The 17,828-nt window shown below is 37.6% G+C and overlaps 1 protein-coding gene across 2 annotated transcripts in view; it reads right to left on the reverse strand.

Annotated features, from left to right (window-relative positions):
- Positions 1–2,278: 2,278 nt before the first annotated feature.
- The window catches only part of RAD23B (RAD23 homolog B, nucleotide excision repair protein), a 44,393-nt gene continuing 28,843 nt past the window's right edge, over positions 2,279–17,828 (reverse strand). For both annotated transcript variants that reach the window (XM_027964140.3, XM_060410812.1), the window contains 5 exons: positions 14,967–15,094; positions 11,976–12,108; positions 10,296–10,423; positions 9,445–9,615; positions 2,279–4,773 (listed from right to left, as the gene is read on the reverse strand). In XM_027964140.3, coding sequence (XP_027819941.1) covers positions 4,660–4,773; positions 9,445–9,615; positions 10,296–10,423; positions 11,976–12,108; positions 14,967–15,094 — 674 coding nt within the window. In that variant the 3' untranslated portion in view covers positions 2,279–4,659. The remainder of the gene's footprint in view (positions 4,774–9,444; positions 9,616–10,295; positions 10,424–11,975; positions 12,109–14,966; positions 15,095–17,828) is intronic.

A 17,828-nucleotide genomic window follows, 5' to 3' on the forward strand; every position in this document is an offset into this window, starting at 1 on the left:
ATTTTTAACCAATTTTGAGGTAACTTATTGTGTTCTTCTAATCTATTGTTGGCAAATAAAACCCAGCTGATTTCTGTGATTTACTGCCATACAGTCTAAGAAAGAATTCTGAGACAAATTTGGACTTTGTCATAGAGATGGAAGATGTCAGTAACAAAACTCAGGATCCACATCGAATATCCTTTGAGACTTAAGGTTGCAGTCCAACTAGCAGTCCTGGCAGACGCAGGCTTTAGGTGTGAAAGGCCACTGGCAGGAAGCCCATCTGGAGCCGGTGTAAGTGTGGAAGTGCTCAGCTCTCGTCACAGAAACACTGGAGAAAATTGGCGTGGCTCCTTGGGAGGCCAACCTCGCCAGGTACCTGCAGACCACCTCATGGTCTGGAGAGGAACACTATCTACAAACATTTGTAACTCATCCTGAGCCAGGTGAGAAGAGAGGATGAAAACCTAATAGCGCAACAAGAACAGAAAATAAGTTTGCGTGAGACAGGAGGCAGAGGTCTGTGCTCCAGCTACGCGGTACCCGTTAAAGGATCCATTAGTATCCAGTCTCTGTGCAAACTGAGCTCAATGGCAAAGATCATCACGTTTCCATTCACTGTGGAATCCACAGCACATGTGAAACAAATTCATCACCAGTGATGTTTCTTTGGTGCTCCTAGCCTCCTCTTCACAGTGCAAACCCTTCTCGAGGGACCACGTTTGTCATATTAACTGTATGATAGGGAAGATCTTTTATAACCAGTTGGTCACCACTTGCTGCAGCTCCCCAAACGTCAGTGCACAGCACTCTCTTCCCTAGCGAGTCCAAGCTTTGCTCCCTACCTCCCTGTCACCGTTACCCCCCAACCACCCACACAGTTCAGGTTCAACTGCTCTCTCCCTCCAGGGCTCCACTCACTCTTCCAGCTGTGGTTAAGATCCTGCCTCTTACCGACCCAAGTCTGATCCCAGGGCCCAAGGATTCCCAGATGCATTCATTCGACTTTTCTGTTCTGATTGAGTCATCACTATGCCAAGTGCTTCTGACACCGCTTCATGCTGAATTTTGGACTTCTCTGGTGACTCAGATGGTAAAGAATCTGCCTGCATTGCAGGGGACTCAGGATTGACCCCCTGGGTCGGGAAGATTTCCCTTGGAGAAGGGAATGGCTACCCACTCCAGTATGCTTGCCTGGAGAATTCCATGGTCAGAGGAAACTAGTGGGCTACAGGCCATGGGGTAGCAAAGGGTTGGACACACTGAGAATAGCACTTTCACTTATTCATTTGGTGCTTTAGTTATCTTACTAAAGCACAACGAATAGTACAGCAATAGCGAAGAATAATTTTAGACATCACGTACATGCCAGACTAGCACACCCAGGCGCTCCTCCCTTCGGTAATGAGTACGTGGGGGTGATAGCACAGCTCTGAAAGACGCCATGGTGGTCACAAGCAAAGCAAGCTGAAGTTAAGACCTCGAGAGGCCAAGAATGACAAATAAAAGGGGGGAAAAGCGTCAACATGTAACATGATGGGCCTAAGTGCAATCTAAGGACGGAAAACTTTCTGTAAAGGGCCATAAGGTATTTAGGTTTTGCTGGCCAGTCTTTGTGGCAACTATTCAAAAGCAAACCTCTTTAGCACAAAAGTAGCTGCTTATAGATAATATGTAAATAAAGGAGCATGGCTGTGTCCCAAGAAAACTATGGGCACTGGAATTTGAATCTTTTCACCTTTTTGTAAACGAAACACTGAAAACTGTAAAGGCCATTCTTAGCTCGTGGCTCATAGAACAGGCAATGAGCCAGATCTGGCTCATGAGACTGCAGTTTGCTGGCCCCTGGCTTAGAACAAAGTGGAACAAAATGGACAGTGGGAAGTCAACTGGAAGAACACACTGTACCTGAGCTGCACAGCCAGGCAGTTCAGCAGAACACAGATGTGGTCAGGAAGGACTCCTGGGAACTGCTTGCTTTGGAATACTTTGCAGCTATCTCAGGCTAGCTGATGTAAGAGAAATGAAGAGAGGTTTGGAAAAGGGAGAACTCCCTGAAATCTCTAAAGCCCCCATAAACTTTGATATATACGTTCTAGGAAGTGTCCCATCTCTGTGTTGATGTTTTCACTGTGAACACAAACAGGAGACCCAATAAAACCGACCTAGTGCTGGGCATTCCACACTCTAATTCACCACCAACCAAGAAAACAGAAGGATCAGTGACGGGGCACTGTCCATTTCCAATCTAAGATTCTATATAGTAAAATCATTTTAAAAAATGAGAAATGCCATGTTGGATATATTGAAAATATTTTATAATTAATTCTCTAGAATCCTAGCCATTGAGTACAGGAGAAAAAAAATCATATGGTGGAACACTTCAGTATTTTTAAACAATGTAAAAATATATTTGACTAGACGGCAGTAAGAATTTAACAAGTATAAACTTAAGCTTCTTCAGGTCTTCCACAGAGCAACTAAACAATCTACAGATTTCAAGAAACAGATGACAGAATACCTCCAATGCAAAAGTTCCAAAGTCATGGAGCCACTTAGATTAAGAGATTCACCAAAATGTTTATAAATTAAAAGATAACAGCAAAAGGTCACATAAAGCCTATTACTTTCATGGTGTCATGGCTGATTCTTTCTGCAGATAAACAGAGCACTGTAAAGAATGGCCCAAACTTGGCCTGAACTGTCTTCTGGTAATTATTAATCCCACTAGTTGTAGTTTTGCTGTCCAAGGACAAAAGCTCCATGTGATCGATCACCCCCTGATGTCACTTTCCAGAGAAAAGAAGAGGTGGCTGCTGGTTGTTTTTTCCTCTCCTTTTCTAGTTTTCACTATGCTCTAAGCAATTAAATAGCAGATAAAATATCATGAAAATAAATGAATACTCTGTTATCTCACCAGAAATGCCATCCCTCTTCCCAACTCATTGCTCTACTTTGAAAGATGAACATATTTACAAATCCTCATTTTATTCTGAGACATTTTTGCACAATCCATTATAAAACATACAGGTAATACAAAGTCCAAAGGTCTTGTTGTGTTTATGGAATAAACACAGAAAGATTAAACTACATGATTAACATGGGAAAAAAATCATAATTTTATTTTCATAAGAGAGAGGTTATGAGTGGATGATGTAAAAGCTTAAAAGTCATCACCAAACTGTGCTAAGGATTATTAAGAGATTATGTAGGATGAAATCTGTGCAAATTCATCTTCTTAACTCAGTATAAGATGGTAGAAAAAATTATTTCTTTAGTCTTTAGTCTTTTTAATATTCAGGAAAAGAGCTGAAAAAAACAAGTAGACACACCTGCCCCCTCTTCATGATCAAATAACAATGCCAACAAAGGAGATTCCAAAGAAAAAAGCTGAGATGAAAAAAATCCAAATAAAAGCCAACATTGCTATTAAGATTTTTCTTTTAATATGCCATGAGATATCTTGATTGTATATTTTCCAAAGTACTATTCCAGCTGCATCTCCCAACCCTTCCAAAAGATTTCGCCAGTCTTTCCAATGCAATAAAAGATGCTGGATTGTAGTTCTGTCCACCTTCTCTTTTCAAAAGCAAAATAATCCTAACAACTTTAATGGTCATACATTCTTATCTAATAAGGAAAAAACATTTACAAATGTCAGAAACCCAGTTTTGAGACATTTGCATTAATCTTGAACTGAATCAGCATTTTGTGGGTTTTAAAAAAGGCAGCAGTTGGAATTCACGACTTGCTGACAAACACATTTCTGCTGAGGGAAGGGGAAGACAGGGAGAGTGAATGCTGCATTTCTTCATTGGCCCCAAAGTGCTAACTCCACAAAGGGATACATCAAAAGCAAACATGCAACCGTGGTTTTTATAACTTTTTACTGCAATATAACAATGAAGTAAACAGTAATTAGGCAGCTACCAATTTACCCCCCAAAATAAACCAAAAAAAAAAAAATGTAAACAGAAAAATAACTCTGCCTATACTTGCACAGCTTCGCAAATCATGTTAGAAGGGCCTCACATTCAATGATCAAGAAATTTAAAATAGCAGTTAATTATTTCCATCTTAAGAAAATGTTCCCCATCTCCCCCCTTCAACCCCAAGTATTTATCATGAAAGAATGGGCTTTCTTACACATTAATTTTATACTTATTTGAAGCAGCAACAATAACCATCAATAATTTGGCATTTCTGTTTACAGTCACTCCCATTTTTTTTCCCAATTTCACACAGCCATTATCCAGTGTTGCCATAAAATAGGGACTGTAGATTCTAGGTAGCAAAGATTCTTTCTGAAACCAATGTTAAGTCAAAGAAATATAAAGCAGGGCATTACACTAAATTTCTGGATCTAGTACACTAAAAAGAGTGAAACCTAGGAAAAGTTATCTACTGCTTTACAGAAGAAATAAAGACCTGCAAAAGCTGATTTTTGGTTGTATAATATTGTACACACTGTGTGGATTTGCGGCATCTGCTAGCTGAAGCAGACATGCACTGTATTTATCCCTGCCCTATATCCTAGACCCTCCCTCCCCACCCCCAACAATCTACTACCTTATACCAAGTATTGTGGATATGAGCCCAAGTCATCCCAGACAATCCAGTGAACAAAGTTAGTGTAATGCACTGGTGTGAAGTGTCAGATTAAAAAAAAAGTCCCTTTCAATCTTCATCAAAGTTTTGCTGTAGAAGAAAATTGGCAGCCAAGTTCTCATTCTTCTCACAAGCAAAATATGCTTGTATCACAAGTCCTTCAGGAAATCCTAATGCCTTTAACTGAAAGAAAAGAAAGAAAACATATTACGGAGTCATCATTGTTTGAAAACATACTATAAGGGATGCAAAAACTTGAGAATTTTAGATGAATTCATCCCTTTCTGATCATGGAGCTGCTGTCCAATTCAAGGAGCTAGATAGAACTTGGGGCCCTTTCCTGTAACCACTTACAAAATTCTTTGCTCCTAGTTAAAATTTTGATGCTAAATAGATACTTTGATAACATTCACTGGCATTAACACTAAAAGTTAGCTGCTGTGGTAGTTTAAAAATAAATGACCCTACAGAAATCTGTAAATCAGACGGCTTTTAGTACATAAGCGGTGAAACTATGGATGAGAGCAACCGGAGGTGGAGATGAGTTTAACTACCTAATCCAATTATTTGTTTTTTGTTTGTTTGTTTGTTTTTTAGCCATATCCTTAATAAGGGTCAAATATCACTCTTAACCTCCTTGCTTTATGAAACACCTCATACTACAAAAATGGGTGGTCAATTATTAGTAATATTACATGACATACTTCTGAGGTCAAGACATACAGTATTGTTTTTATCTGCTTAATTTTTATAGCACTTTAAAAGGTGATACGATCCCTTTAATTTTATTTTCATAGTCTATTGAAAATCACTTGCAACTCAATAATCACTGCTTTTAAAAGCCTTTAAACACTCAGGTGAGGAGAAGGCAATGGCACCCCACTCCAGTACTCCTGCCTGGAAAATCCCACGGACGGAGCAGCCTGGTAGGCAGTAGTCCATCGGGTCGCTGAGGGATGGACACGACTGAGCGACTTCACTTTGACTTTTCACTTTCATGCATTGGAGAAGGAAATGACAACCCACTCCAGTGTTCTTGCCTGGAGAATCCCGGGACGGGGGAGCCTGGTGGGCTGCCGTCTATGGGGTCGCACAGAGTCGGACACGACTGAAGTGACTTAGCAGTAGCAAACACTCAGGTGAATTAATCTAATTCCCCAGGTGCCATATATTTGTCCCTTGCATTAGACTGTATCAAGAAAGGACCTTTATTTAAAAACCAGGCAAAACTCCTAATTCAGCATGATTATACTCATCCATGAAAGGAGAAGAAACTAAAAAATGATTTTGTTATTTAGGTCTTGTCCACATTAAAGCTGGGCTAGCTGAAGTAAAAGGTAAACAGGGCACAATCCAACTATATATGCTTTACAGTAAGACACACAATTTAGATTGAAAGACACAGTGCGCTGAAAGTAAAAGGATAGAAAAAGACATATACCATGCAAATAATTACACAAAAAGAGAGCTTAAGTGGCTATATTAATACCAGACAAAACAGACTTCAATTAAAATTGTGACTAAAACAAAGACATTTTATGATGATTAAACAATCAAAAAGACTTCATTATAAACAAAGAGAACAACAAAGCCCCCAAATACATAAAGCAAAAACTGACAGACTTGAAGGGAAAAATGCAACAATAGCTGGAGACATCAATATCTCCAAGTTCTGTAACGGATAAGAGAAGGCAGAAGACACGCAAGTAGAAAACCTGAAAAAATGCTAAACCAACCAGACCTAACAGACATGCACAGAGCAGCGAACAGCGGCAAGTCGCACACCCTTCTCAAGTACACACAGAACAGTCTCCAAGGACCAGGTCAGGCCGCAAAACAGGCCCCAGTGAGTTTCTAAGGATTAAAGTTACACAAATTATGTTCTCTGACCACAATGGAATGAACTCAGAAATCAATAAAAGAAGGATATTTGGACAATTCATAAATGTGGAAATTGATAAAACCCTAAAAAACCTACAGATCAAAAACTGACAAAATTAGAAAATACTGAGATGAATGAAAATAAAATGTCAATACACTGAAATTTACAGCATGTTGCTGTAGCAGTTCTTGCAGAAGTTTCTAGTTGTAAATGTCTACAGGTCCAACTCAGAGATACTGCAAGTTCAGCTACAGAATACTGCTATAAAGCGAATGTGGCAATAAAGCAGGTCACAAGAATTTTTGATTTTCCAGTGCACATGAGTCATGTTTACACTATACTGCAGTCTGCTAGGTGTGCAGCAGCATCACGTCTAAAAACCAATGTATATACTTTAATTTAAAAATACTTTATTGTCAAAAGTAACCATCATCTTAACAGTCAAAAACCTTCAATTGGTAAAAAAAGGACTTAACTGCAAAATGTAATGAAGCGAGGCACAATAAAACAAGGCATGCCTGTGTAATAAGAGATAGTAAATCAGTAATCTAAGTTCACCTTAAGAAACTGGGGGGGGGGGGAGAGGAAACTAAATCTAAAGCAAACAGAAGGAAATAAAATAGAGACTAGAAAAATACAGAATCAACAGAACCAAAAATTCTTGCTTTTTTCCCTTTAAATCAACATTAACAAACCTTTACTGAATTGACAAGAAAAAAAAATCTGAGAATTCAAATGACTAAATCAGAAAATAAATGTGGGAACACTATTATTACTTTTTATAGAAACGAAAGCAACAATAAAGGAATACTAAGAACAGCTTATGCCAACAAATTAGACAACATATATGAAACAAATTTCTAGAAAAACAAAAACCACCCTGACTCAAGAAAAAAAAAAAAAAAAACGAAACAAAACAGAAAACCTGAACAAGTCCTATGACAAGAGACTTAACCAGTCATCACAAAAATTCCCCAAAAGCCAGGCCCAGATAACTTCACTGGTGAGCTGTACCAGCAATTTAAAGAAAAATCAACACCAATTCTTCATTAACTCTTCCAAACGAGAGAAGAGGAGGGAACTGACTCCATAAGACCAGTACTAGCCTGACACCAAAACCAGACCAAGACACCGTAAGAAAACTACAGACCAATACTCCTAATGCATGAAGATGCAGAAATCCTCAACAAATCACTAACAGGTCAACTCCAGCAACACATAAAGAGCATTAAACACCACGCCCATAGAGGATTCACCTCAGGAATGCAAGGCTGAGCCAACACAGAAAAATCAATCAGCACAACAAAGTATACTGACAGAAAAAGGGACACAATCACATGACCATCTCAATCAACACACAATCGACAAAACCTCACATCCTCTGTGATAAAAACATCCACTGTAATAGAAACAGAAGAGAACTTCCTCAACCTGATGAAAGGAATCTAATGAAACCCACAGAAAACATCAAACTTAGTGGTGGAAGACTTAGTATTTCATTTTCCTCTAATATCGGGAATAAGACAAGGATGTCGGCTCTTATCACTGCTATTCAACAATAGAGGAGGTTCTGGCAGGACAATTAAGCAAGTTGGTATATATGTGAATAAAAATAAACAAAGAACACCTGAATTGAAAAAGAAGTAAAACTATGTCTACCTTCAAATGATCTTACACACAGAAATCCTAAGGAACACACACAAATTAAGAATTAACAACTGAGTTAAAGAAGGTACACAAAATTTACTTTTGGTGTACAAAACTGCATGATACACAAAATTGTATCTCCATATAACAATGAACAATCTAAAAACTGAAATTAAGGAAACAATTCTAAGGACTTCCCCGATGGTCCAGTGGTTAAGACTTTGTGCTTCCAATGCAGGGGTCATGGGTTTCATTCCTGGTCAGGGAACTAAGATCCCATATGTGTTGGTGTGGCCAAAAATAAATAAATAAAAAGAACACAATTCTATTTATAACAGTGTCAAAGAATAAAAATAAGTATTTTCAATAAACGGTGCTGGGCAACTGGATATTATACAGGCGAAACATAATCTAGACTCCTACACCTCACATTATAAACAAAAAGTTAACTCAAATGGAGCATAGACATTTTTCATTACGTAAATGTAATAAGAGCTATAAAACTCTTTGGGGAAAACACAGGCTCAAGTCCTCTGACCTTGGGTAAGGCAATGTTCGTATAACACCAAAAGCAAAAGCAACAAAAAGAAAATTTCTCCAACACAGAAATCAAGGACAGTCTCAAAAAAAAAAAAAAAGTTGCTACAGAACAAGTGAGGCAATTGTCTACTGTCATTTCTATTATTTGAGGAGGTAAAACAGCACAATATATAAAGTACCTTTTAAGAAATACTAGTTATAAACCTTGAACACTTATATGGTTATGTCATAAAGACAAATTAAAGCTCCGATGATTTTCTAAGTATTAAGTTATACTGCAATGGCACAACCTGTACAGGTTGACCTGATAAGGGTGAAAAGAGAATTGAAATATCAGGTTCTGATATCCACTATACATATTTTATATAATTCACACACATATTTATATTTAGAGACAACAGTGAAATAAAATTTGAAATATAAATTTAAAAAAGGATAATCCTGAATTGAGCATATACTTTTTTCTTCTTGAATTTTAAAACATCAATGAAATCTTTAGCTTGATTTATTTATAACAATTTCATGCTAGACTGGTATTTAATGCTGGTTCTTGGGCTTCACAAAGAACATGATGAGAGTAGGGCTGAGAAGAGACTGTCTCCACTGCAATCCCTACATGAATAATGCTTTACTGGGCTCTGCTCAATAGGAGCTATCTTCCACAATGGAAATACTCTATATCTAGGCTACCCGATGCAGGAGCCACTAGCCCCAGTGACTACTGAGCATCTGCAACATGGCTAGTGTGACTAGGAACCGAATTTTTAAGTTTCACGTAGACTCACCCTTTCTATAGCTTCTTTTTCCTGAGGCGTTACTTGAATGTAGTTCATATGACCACTTCCAGCTTCTGCGATTCCTCCACTGCCACCTCCTCCCCCTCCTCCTTGACCACCAGCTTCCTGAACTGGTTCATTTAACATCTGAATAAAATGCTCCTGATGTTGGCTAATTTGCTGCAGCGATTTAAAGAACACAACAACACATTGTTATAAAGTACCTCCAGGAAAACAAGAACTCTAATACAAATAAAAAGGAAAGCTACAACTCTGCAACTGCATTATTTTAGAATGATTCTGGATTAGTCAGCCTTTGGAAGGATGTGATTTCTTGTAAAGAAACTCAGTATTTCTGAAGGAGGTAAACAGTGAAGAATTAAAAGAATTCAAATTCTTTTTCATAAACACTCCACTCCCCCATTACTATTAAAAAACTACTTGATGGCTAAAAGAAAAATTATATTTATGTCTATATTATTTTTATCTTCCACAACTAGCAGGCAGTAGAATGCTACACAAAACTCAAATACTTCATGACCTGAACAATAAAATAAGCCCACAGGTATGTTTTCTAAGAGGCAGTGCACCTCTAGTAATAAGCTTGAGAAAGAGAGATTTAGAAAATTAAATATTTCTTTTTGCGAAAGTTTCTCATATTCTTTAATAAAGTGTTTCCCAAACTTAGTATTTGACTAAATTAACCCCACCCCCACCCCAATTCTCTTTTTATCAGTACCTCTATAACATTCTCCTGAGGGTAGCTTGGAAGAACAGTTTATACACCTGGTAGAGGGGAAGGAGTGCCCATTGACTTCTACAAAATGTTAATACATTTTTGAAACTGATTAAACAGTCACCTGAAGTAACTGTGGATTTTCTCGACCTATCTGTTGTAGCAATGCTGGAAGCAGGGAAGGATTCTGTTGAATAATTTGCCTCATCTGTTGAAACTGAGGCTGATTCCGTAAAAATTCAAGAGGGTGTCCTAAAATAAACAGAAACATTTTTAAACAAAAATAACAAACATAATTTAGACAGCAAACATTGTGAAGAAAAAAAATGATTTGAGTTCTAAGATGTATATAAAATGAAGTAACGACAATCTTCAAACTGTACCAACTTGCAAGTCTTATACTGCAGAAATTATTCCTACTAGCTCAGGTAGAGAGTGGGTTTGCCAGGTGGTACTAGTGGTAAAGAACCTGCCTGCCAACGCAAGAGACATAAGAGATGCAGGTTCAACCCTGGGTTGGGAAGATCCCCTGGAAGAGGGCATGGCAACTCACTCTAGTATTCCTGCCCGGAGAGCCCCATGGACAGAGGAGCCTGGCGTGCTACAGTCCATGGGGCTGCAGAGTCAGACACGACGGAAGCAACTCGGCACAGCACAGCACACAACGCAGAGAGAACAGACCACTAAAAGCAGGACGTTTTCCTACAATTGCCTGGGGCACTCAATCTATCAAATAACACCGACAACCTGTGCCTGCATATACTCTATAAAAAGCATTAGAAGCTGTTTCTGATGCTCAAAAGTTCCTAAGAAATATATATACCAAAACCAAGAAACACAAAAAAACCTACCCTCTTTAATTGTATTTACGAAGATTAGTGAGAATTTTCTAGATGTACGTTCTTATCTCCTGCATTATTCAAGACAATCATTCAAATTAAAATGGCCACAGAGCACGGTTATTTACTCTTCTTTGTGTAACACTAGTTTTACAGAAGAAAACAAGACTCAGGAACTAAGTTATTCAGTAAGTACCACTGGACGGGACAGCACCCCAAACCTGAACCAAAGCTCTGCCTCCTCCATTTCCATGCTGAATCTCAGGAAATGAAAGCTTATCCTCTGGGAGACTGTACACAAAGTGCTTAGGGATTTTTATCAACCAGAACTGACTGCCATAATTAGAGCTAGGAAATACATAAAGGAATGATCTCTTCAAAATTAACAGTTTGAATTACTTTATCAATTTTACAGAAGAAAGAATGAAAGAGAACATTCCCAGGCCTCTCACAGGCTCTAGGCTTTGCTTCCTAGTCAAACCTTTGCCAACTCAAGTGTGGGTGCTAGTCAGTAAAGATACCTGAATTCAAGCTTTGATTTCACCTCTAGATACAAGATATTAAATATACTAGGTTTCATTTTCTTGCTTCTATAATAACCATTAGGATCCTGCTGGTGTTGGAATTATATTTTATGATATTTATAGGGAGAGAAAGAGACAAGGTGCGCAAACCATTCTGAATATAACACTAAATGCAAGCATCTAAATGGGAAGCATCTCTTCCTTAGAAGGAGCTAAACAGAAATATGTCCTTTACCAAAACTGCAGTGATGAAGTTTAAAATAAGAGTATCTTTTATATCCACGTAGTATTGTTTCTTCTGGGCCCTTCTCTAACACTAGAAGAGATTTTAAGAATTATGATGCTCTGAGAATGAACGTCACCTCAAAAGAATTTCAGGTTAAACTATTTTAAACTGAAAATTCATGGCCATTTCTTCCCCATCAAAAGTTTCCACTTTACCTCCAGAACTTGCTGTTGTAGTTGTTGCTGTCGTGGTTGCTGCAGCTGCGGCCACTGAAGACTGCGGAGCCCCAGTGCTTGCTGTTGGAGGGGGGTCAACCACAGCCTGGCTCTCTCTATCTCCAGGAATTCCCTGTAACATGATTTCCAAGCTTTAGAATAGCTCCTCACTCAAAGTTACTTAAATATTACACAGAAGAAGAAACTTTGTGTCTATTCAATATCCTTGTCTAATTTCTAAAAGCATCAAACAGACGTCTGCTTCAATTCAAAGTAAAGGATAAACACAAACAAAATCTGCACATATTCAAGATTAGAAATGGCCTCAATGTGGTATGGATGAATCCATACTGCTATTATATACAGCAGCACTGCCCAACAGAACTTTCCATTTCGGAACACCTCTATATTTATGTTGTCCAATAAAAATACCCATTAGCCACAAGTAGCTACTGAGACCTTGAAATATGGCTAATGGTACTAAGACACTTAAAAAAAGAGTTAAGTATTAACTTACTTGTACTTAACAGTACTCAATAGCTACCCAACTAGATAGTGTAGATCTAAGACATAAAGGAACTTTATTAATTAAAAAAAAATCATGAAATGATGTTTATACAGCAACACATATTAATATCTAACACCAAAGTATCAGGCAAGATCCTAAACTTGCATATAATACTGTCCAACACTAAAAAGCTAATTTTTTAAATTTTCAAAATATCAACACAAATCTTATTAGGACATATCTGACTTTTTAGTTCAGTGGTTAAGACTCTGCACTTTCACTGCAAAGGGCATAGGTTCAATCCCTGGTCAGGAAACTAAAATCCCACAAGCTGTGTGGTATGGCCCAAAGGAAGAAAGAAAGAAAAAAGTAAATGGGTATAAAAAAATCTTCAAGTTTTGGGTGATAATTTTTCTAAGTTTATGACATTTATCTTCTGAAGTTATTATAACTTTAAACTGCACTAAGATTTTTGGAACACTCTATTTTGATAAAAATGATTTATAAGACTTCTCACATATAGCTATCAAATAACCTTTATAGGTTTTGGAAAGGGAATAGAGAAGAAAATACTGTATATGAATATGAGATGGTGTTAGTAATCACTTCCATTTCCCAGTAAATCAGAAGCTAAAATCATAAACATATAAAGAATGAAGGACAATAAATAGCAGGATAATAATTGCTATATTGGATGTCCCTCTAGGCACTGCAAGCCACCCACCAATTCAAACCCTTAAATGAGGAGCTATCAAGTGCGGACAAACTATATACAGATCGAGGGTCCAAAAGCCTCCATCAAATTCTCAAACAAGTTAGCTAAAGTCAAAAGTTAATCACCATTGCTACAGATCTACCTCAAATCCTCACACACAAGATTTAGCTTTTTGTTAGATTATTACTTCTTTCTATACACTCACTTGCACTTATATAGATTCATCAAAAACTAGCAACAGTTCAAAGCACCAAAACAAGTGCCTGCTTCAATTGAAACTAAAGGATAAACTGTTTCCATGAACCTCTCATCTATTTATTTGCATTTGATGCTAAATAGTAGCAACTGTGAAAAGAGTAATTCATTTTTTTCAAACCCCAAAATTTCAAATCTACTGGGTCAAAATATTTGATGACACCATTAAAATTATGCAGAATTCCAAAATCAGGTATAAATTAAAGCCATTCTATAAAAGGAAAGGCAATGTTTTTATGCAATACACATTTTTTGGGGAGGAATGAGGGGCAACCATAAACTGATCCACAATAACTCTCAATCCAGTATGATTCCTCAATTTCAAACTGATAATTAAATGAACTGTCAGTATTTTACAGACTTTCAAGTGGACAATGGGAAAAAGAATTCAAAAGTTAAATGGTATGTTAAGATTTTCTGAACCTCATGCCAGTAAGCAGGAAATGACTGGAGGAGAAGCAATTATCTGCTCATGACGGGGACTCTTCTGAAACTACTCTGAAACTACTGAAAAGGAGTTTCTACCAGAAGCACACCTAGAAACAAGGGAATGGGTTGAACTGTGGACGGTATTCTCCAAGGAGTTAGGATCTGAGATGATGTTTAGGGTAATACAGACTTTTGATAATATTCTAACACACCAACGACAATTGCAGGATAAAATCTTAAAACTAAAAAATTAATCCAATATTATTGCAAACTTTTACAATTTGCTTTTGGTCTGTGTCACATCTGTAAAACAGACATTCGTTGTTGTAAAATATCAAGGGTTTCAGTTCATGCCCATAACAATCTATTTCTCAAAAACTTTTATTAGTAGAGCAGTCTACAACCTAAAATTTCCCCTAAACCCTTGTGAAAATCTGGGATCTGAGTTGTCCAGATAAATCAATTATCTGAACTTTTCAGCAAACTCTCCCAATTGTTAAAAGCTAGCAACTAAATACAAAAACTTACATAGTACAAAATTTGACTTGGACTTCCAACTTGAAACTTTCACTCTACATAGTACATCCAGGATCATGTTTGGCAGGCAAAAAAGCTACTGAAATGTTGGATTCAATTAGTTTGAAAACCTGCCCCACCCTTAGCCCTCTAACACACAGCTCTCATCCTCAGAGGATGATATAACTAGGTTAGACACTAATACCCCAAGTGGATAGCCAATTTTAAAATCCATTTAGTGACATTTTCTGATTCAAAGTCTTATCACAATCTTTTAGAAGAGGTTATACTTTATTAACGGAAAATGATAATGCACTAAGAAAAATACTGGGTTGACCAAAAGGTTTGCTGATTTTTCCGTAAGATGTAATGGAAAACCCCAAAAGAACTTTTTGAAAACCCAATAAATGTCAATAAAAGCATTAATTAAATCAACCCAATAAAAGCATTATGCAAATGAGCATACATCACCATTATCTTACGAACTGCTACTGTTTCTTTAAAATTTCTGTTTCTCTGAGATTTCATCCTTAAACAACTAGAACCAAGAAAGCAAAATGTTTCTCACCATTAAGAGATACTCCACTGCTCTGTCAGGGTTGTTGAAACTGGCTCTCAGGGCTGCAATCACTTGCTCTCGTTCGTAGCCCATTGACATGATCTCAGTTACCATGTTCTCGTAAGACTGACCTGTCACTAAGAAAAGATGTGTGTGTGGGTGGAAGAAGGGAAAAAGGAAAAGAGAAAGAAAATTCAATAAACAAACATTCTCCACATAGTTTCAGTGTGTGTATATGTATGCATACACTGTCAGGCACTACAGTGTTAGGAACACAACGATGAGTAACTAAAACACACATACAACTACTACAACATACATGCGGTAGGCAGAACAATCCACCTCCCCCCATCCTTAGAAACTCCGAGTAAGTTAGGTTACAAAGCAAAAGGGAATTGAGGTTGCTAATCGGCTGACTTTAAGATAGGGAAATTATCCGGGATTACCTGGGTTGGTCTAATGTAATGGTAAGGGTCCTTAAAAGCAGGAGCGAAGCAGATGAGAGGGTCAGAGAAATAAGTGGGGGCAAGTTAGAGAAAAAAGCAGGGGCAGAGATGTTATGTGCTTCTTTGATGACAGAGGAAGGCGGTATGGCCGAGGTATGTGGTTAGTCTCTTAGAAGTCACAAAGGACACCGAACAAATTCTCCCCCAGAGTCTCCAGAAAGGAATGCAGCTCTGATTTTAGCCCAATGAGTTAGCCTCTTTATTTTAGTCCAGAGAGCTTCATGTCAGACTTCTAGCCTACAGTACTACAGTAAGATAATAAATGTGTTGTGTTACACCACTAAGGTGTGATACAGAGCAGCAACGGGAAACTAATACAGTATGTTAAACACATAATAAAAATATCAAGCACAAAGGTAGCACAAACATATAACAGAATTAGGAAGTCGAGGCTGGCAACCTGGAAGAGGAGACAGATGAACTGATTTTTGAAAGCAAGAAGCAGGGACATCTCAAGCAATCAATTGTGCTATAATAAGTTGTTTTCCTTTGACACCTTTTATTATCAAAGCAGAGGGGAATAGGGGTTGGAAGCAAGAAAGTCAGAATGTCTCATACCATATAAAATGGTACAATTATCTCTATAAGTCATTTCCCAGAGAGCTCTCCAACCCCAACTCACTCTTCATGGAAATGTCAGAAAACACTCTGATTTAAAGCAAGTTTTCCTAACAACTAGTGATGATGAGCCTCTTTTTATATTTCTGTTGGACTTTTGTACATCTTCTTTGGAGAAATATCTATTCAATTCCTTTGCCCATTTTTTTTAAACTATTGAGTTGCATGAGTTCTTTATATATCAAGGATGTTAACCTATCATATACATATATATAGCTGCAAGTATTTTCTTGCCATTTTATAAGTCTTTTTACTTTGTTGATGGCAAAATTTTCAATAAAGTTCTAACAGCTATGAAAATATAGCTTAAAAAACTAAGTATCACTGAGCAAATTCAACATTTGATATCTTGTTTAATGACTTTTCCCTTCCTATTCCATTAAGTACTTAAGCAATTTCAACTTTTTAATTACCCACTGATACAATTCTAGCACAAAGCACTCAAAGAGTCAGTATACTTTCAGTAATCTAGTTCTCAGATAAAGAAAACAGTATCAGTAATAAAATCAAGTGCTGTGGACTATCAGAACTATATTATTTTAACATAGTGTTTTTCTCACTCAATTCTCACAAGAACTCTATGAGGCTGAGGCTTATTAGAAAGATTAACAATTTGATCAATGGCTATTAAGCCATGGTGCAGAGATACAAATACAAGCTGTCTAGACCCTAGAGCTCCCACACCTAATCCTTAATGCCATGCCTCATAATTAGTCAAGATATAAAAACTCAAACAGAAGTGTCTACATGCAGGTTGGGTACATTTTAGATCCTAAAGGTACAAGGGAAATGACTCCTAGGAAAATTAGGGACAATGGACAACATCAGACAGAGCTAATGAGACAGAAGAAATAGTGAAGAAAATGTGATTAAGAATGAATTCTGAACTTATCATCTAGGATAGGAGGTGTTATGAAAGGAGCAATTACCTCATTAGATCTGCCTTTTAGAAACTCCACTGTGGCAAGGAATAGACCAGTTAAGAGAGTAATACTAGAGCATCAGGAAGGGAGGGACGTCAGCTGAGGCAATTAGGTGGTAGTAGAAACACAGATTCCAGAGACTTTAGGAAGGAGATCGGTAGGACTCCTAGTCTCACTGGTCAAGAGAGGAAGAGGTCAAGGTTGATGCTAATACTTCGGTAGAGCATGGATGATGATGGAAGCAAGAAAGGAACAAAAGAGAAGAATCAGATGGAGGAATAAAAAATTTGTCAGTTTTGAATCTAAGGAGTTTATGGAGGTTATAGGTTTTCCAGCTGACAGCATAAAGAATGAGGCTTGGAAGTCAGAGGGATATACGTACTGGAATTTTAACACTGAGAATCCTTAAAAGTACAGCTGACCCTTGAACAATGTAGGTTTGAACTGTGTAGGTCCACAAATAATTGGGTAACTGCATTCCTAGCATACTTCTGTATGATCCATGGCTGGCTGAATCTGCAGAGGCAGAACCATGGACAGAGGCCTGACCGTAAAGCTATAGATGTATTTCTGACTACAGAGTTGATGGCCCTAACCCCTGTGCTATTCACAGGTCAACTGTGTATGGGTGGTATTTTACTATTCCCATGGTCTGAACTTTGAACAATGACCTAGAGCAGAACCCTAGAAAAAAACTCATACATTTAAGGACCAGGCAAGATAGAAAGAATTAACCAGGAAGCCTGAGGAAGGAACAAACACAGATACAGTTCAAGGAAGAGAGGTGTCACAGAACCCAAAGAAGAAACATTTAAAGAAGCAGG

This window comes from Ovis aries, chromosome 2 (genome assembly GCF_016772045.2).
Source record: "Ovis aries strain OAR_USU_Benz2616 breed Rambouillet chromosome 2, ARS-UI_Ramb_v3.0, whole genome shotgun sequence".
NCBI lineage: Eukaryota > Metazoa > Chordata > Mammalia > Artiodactyla > Bovidae > Ovis > Ovis aries.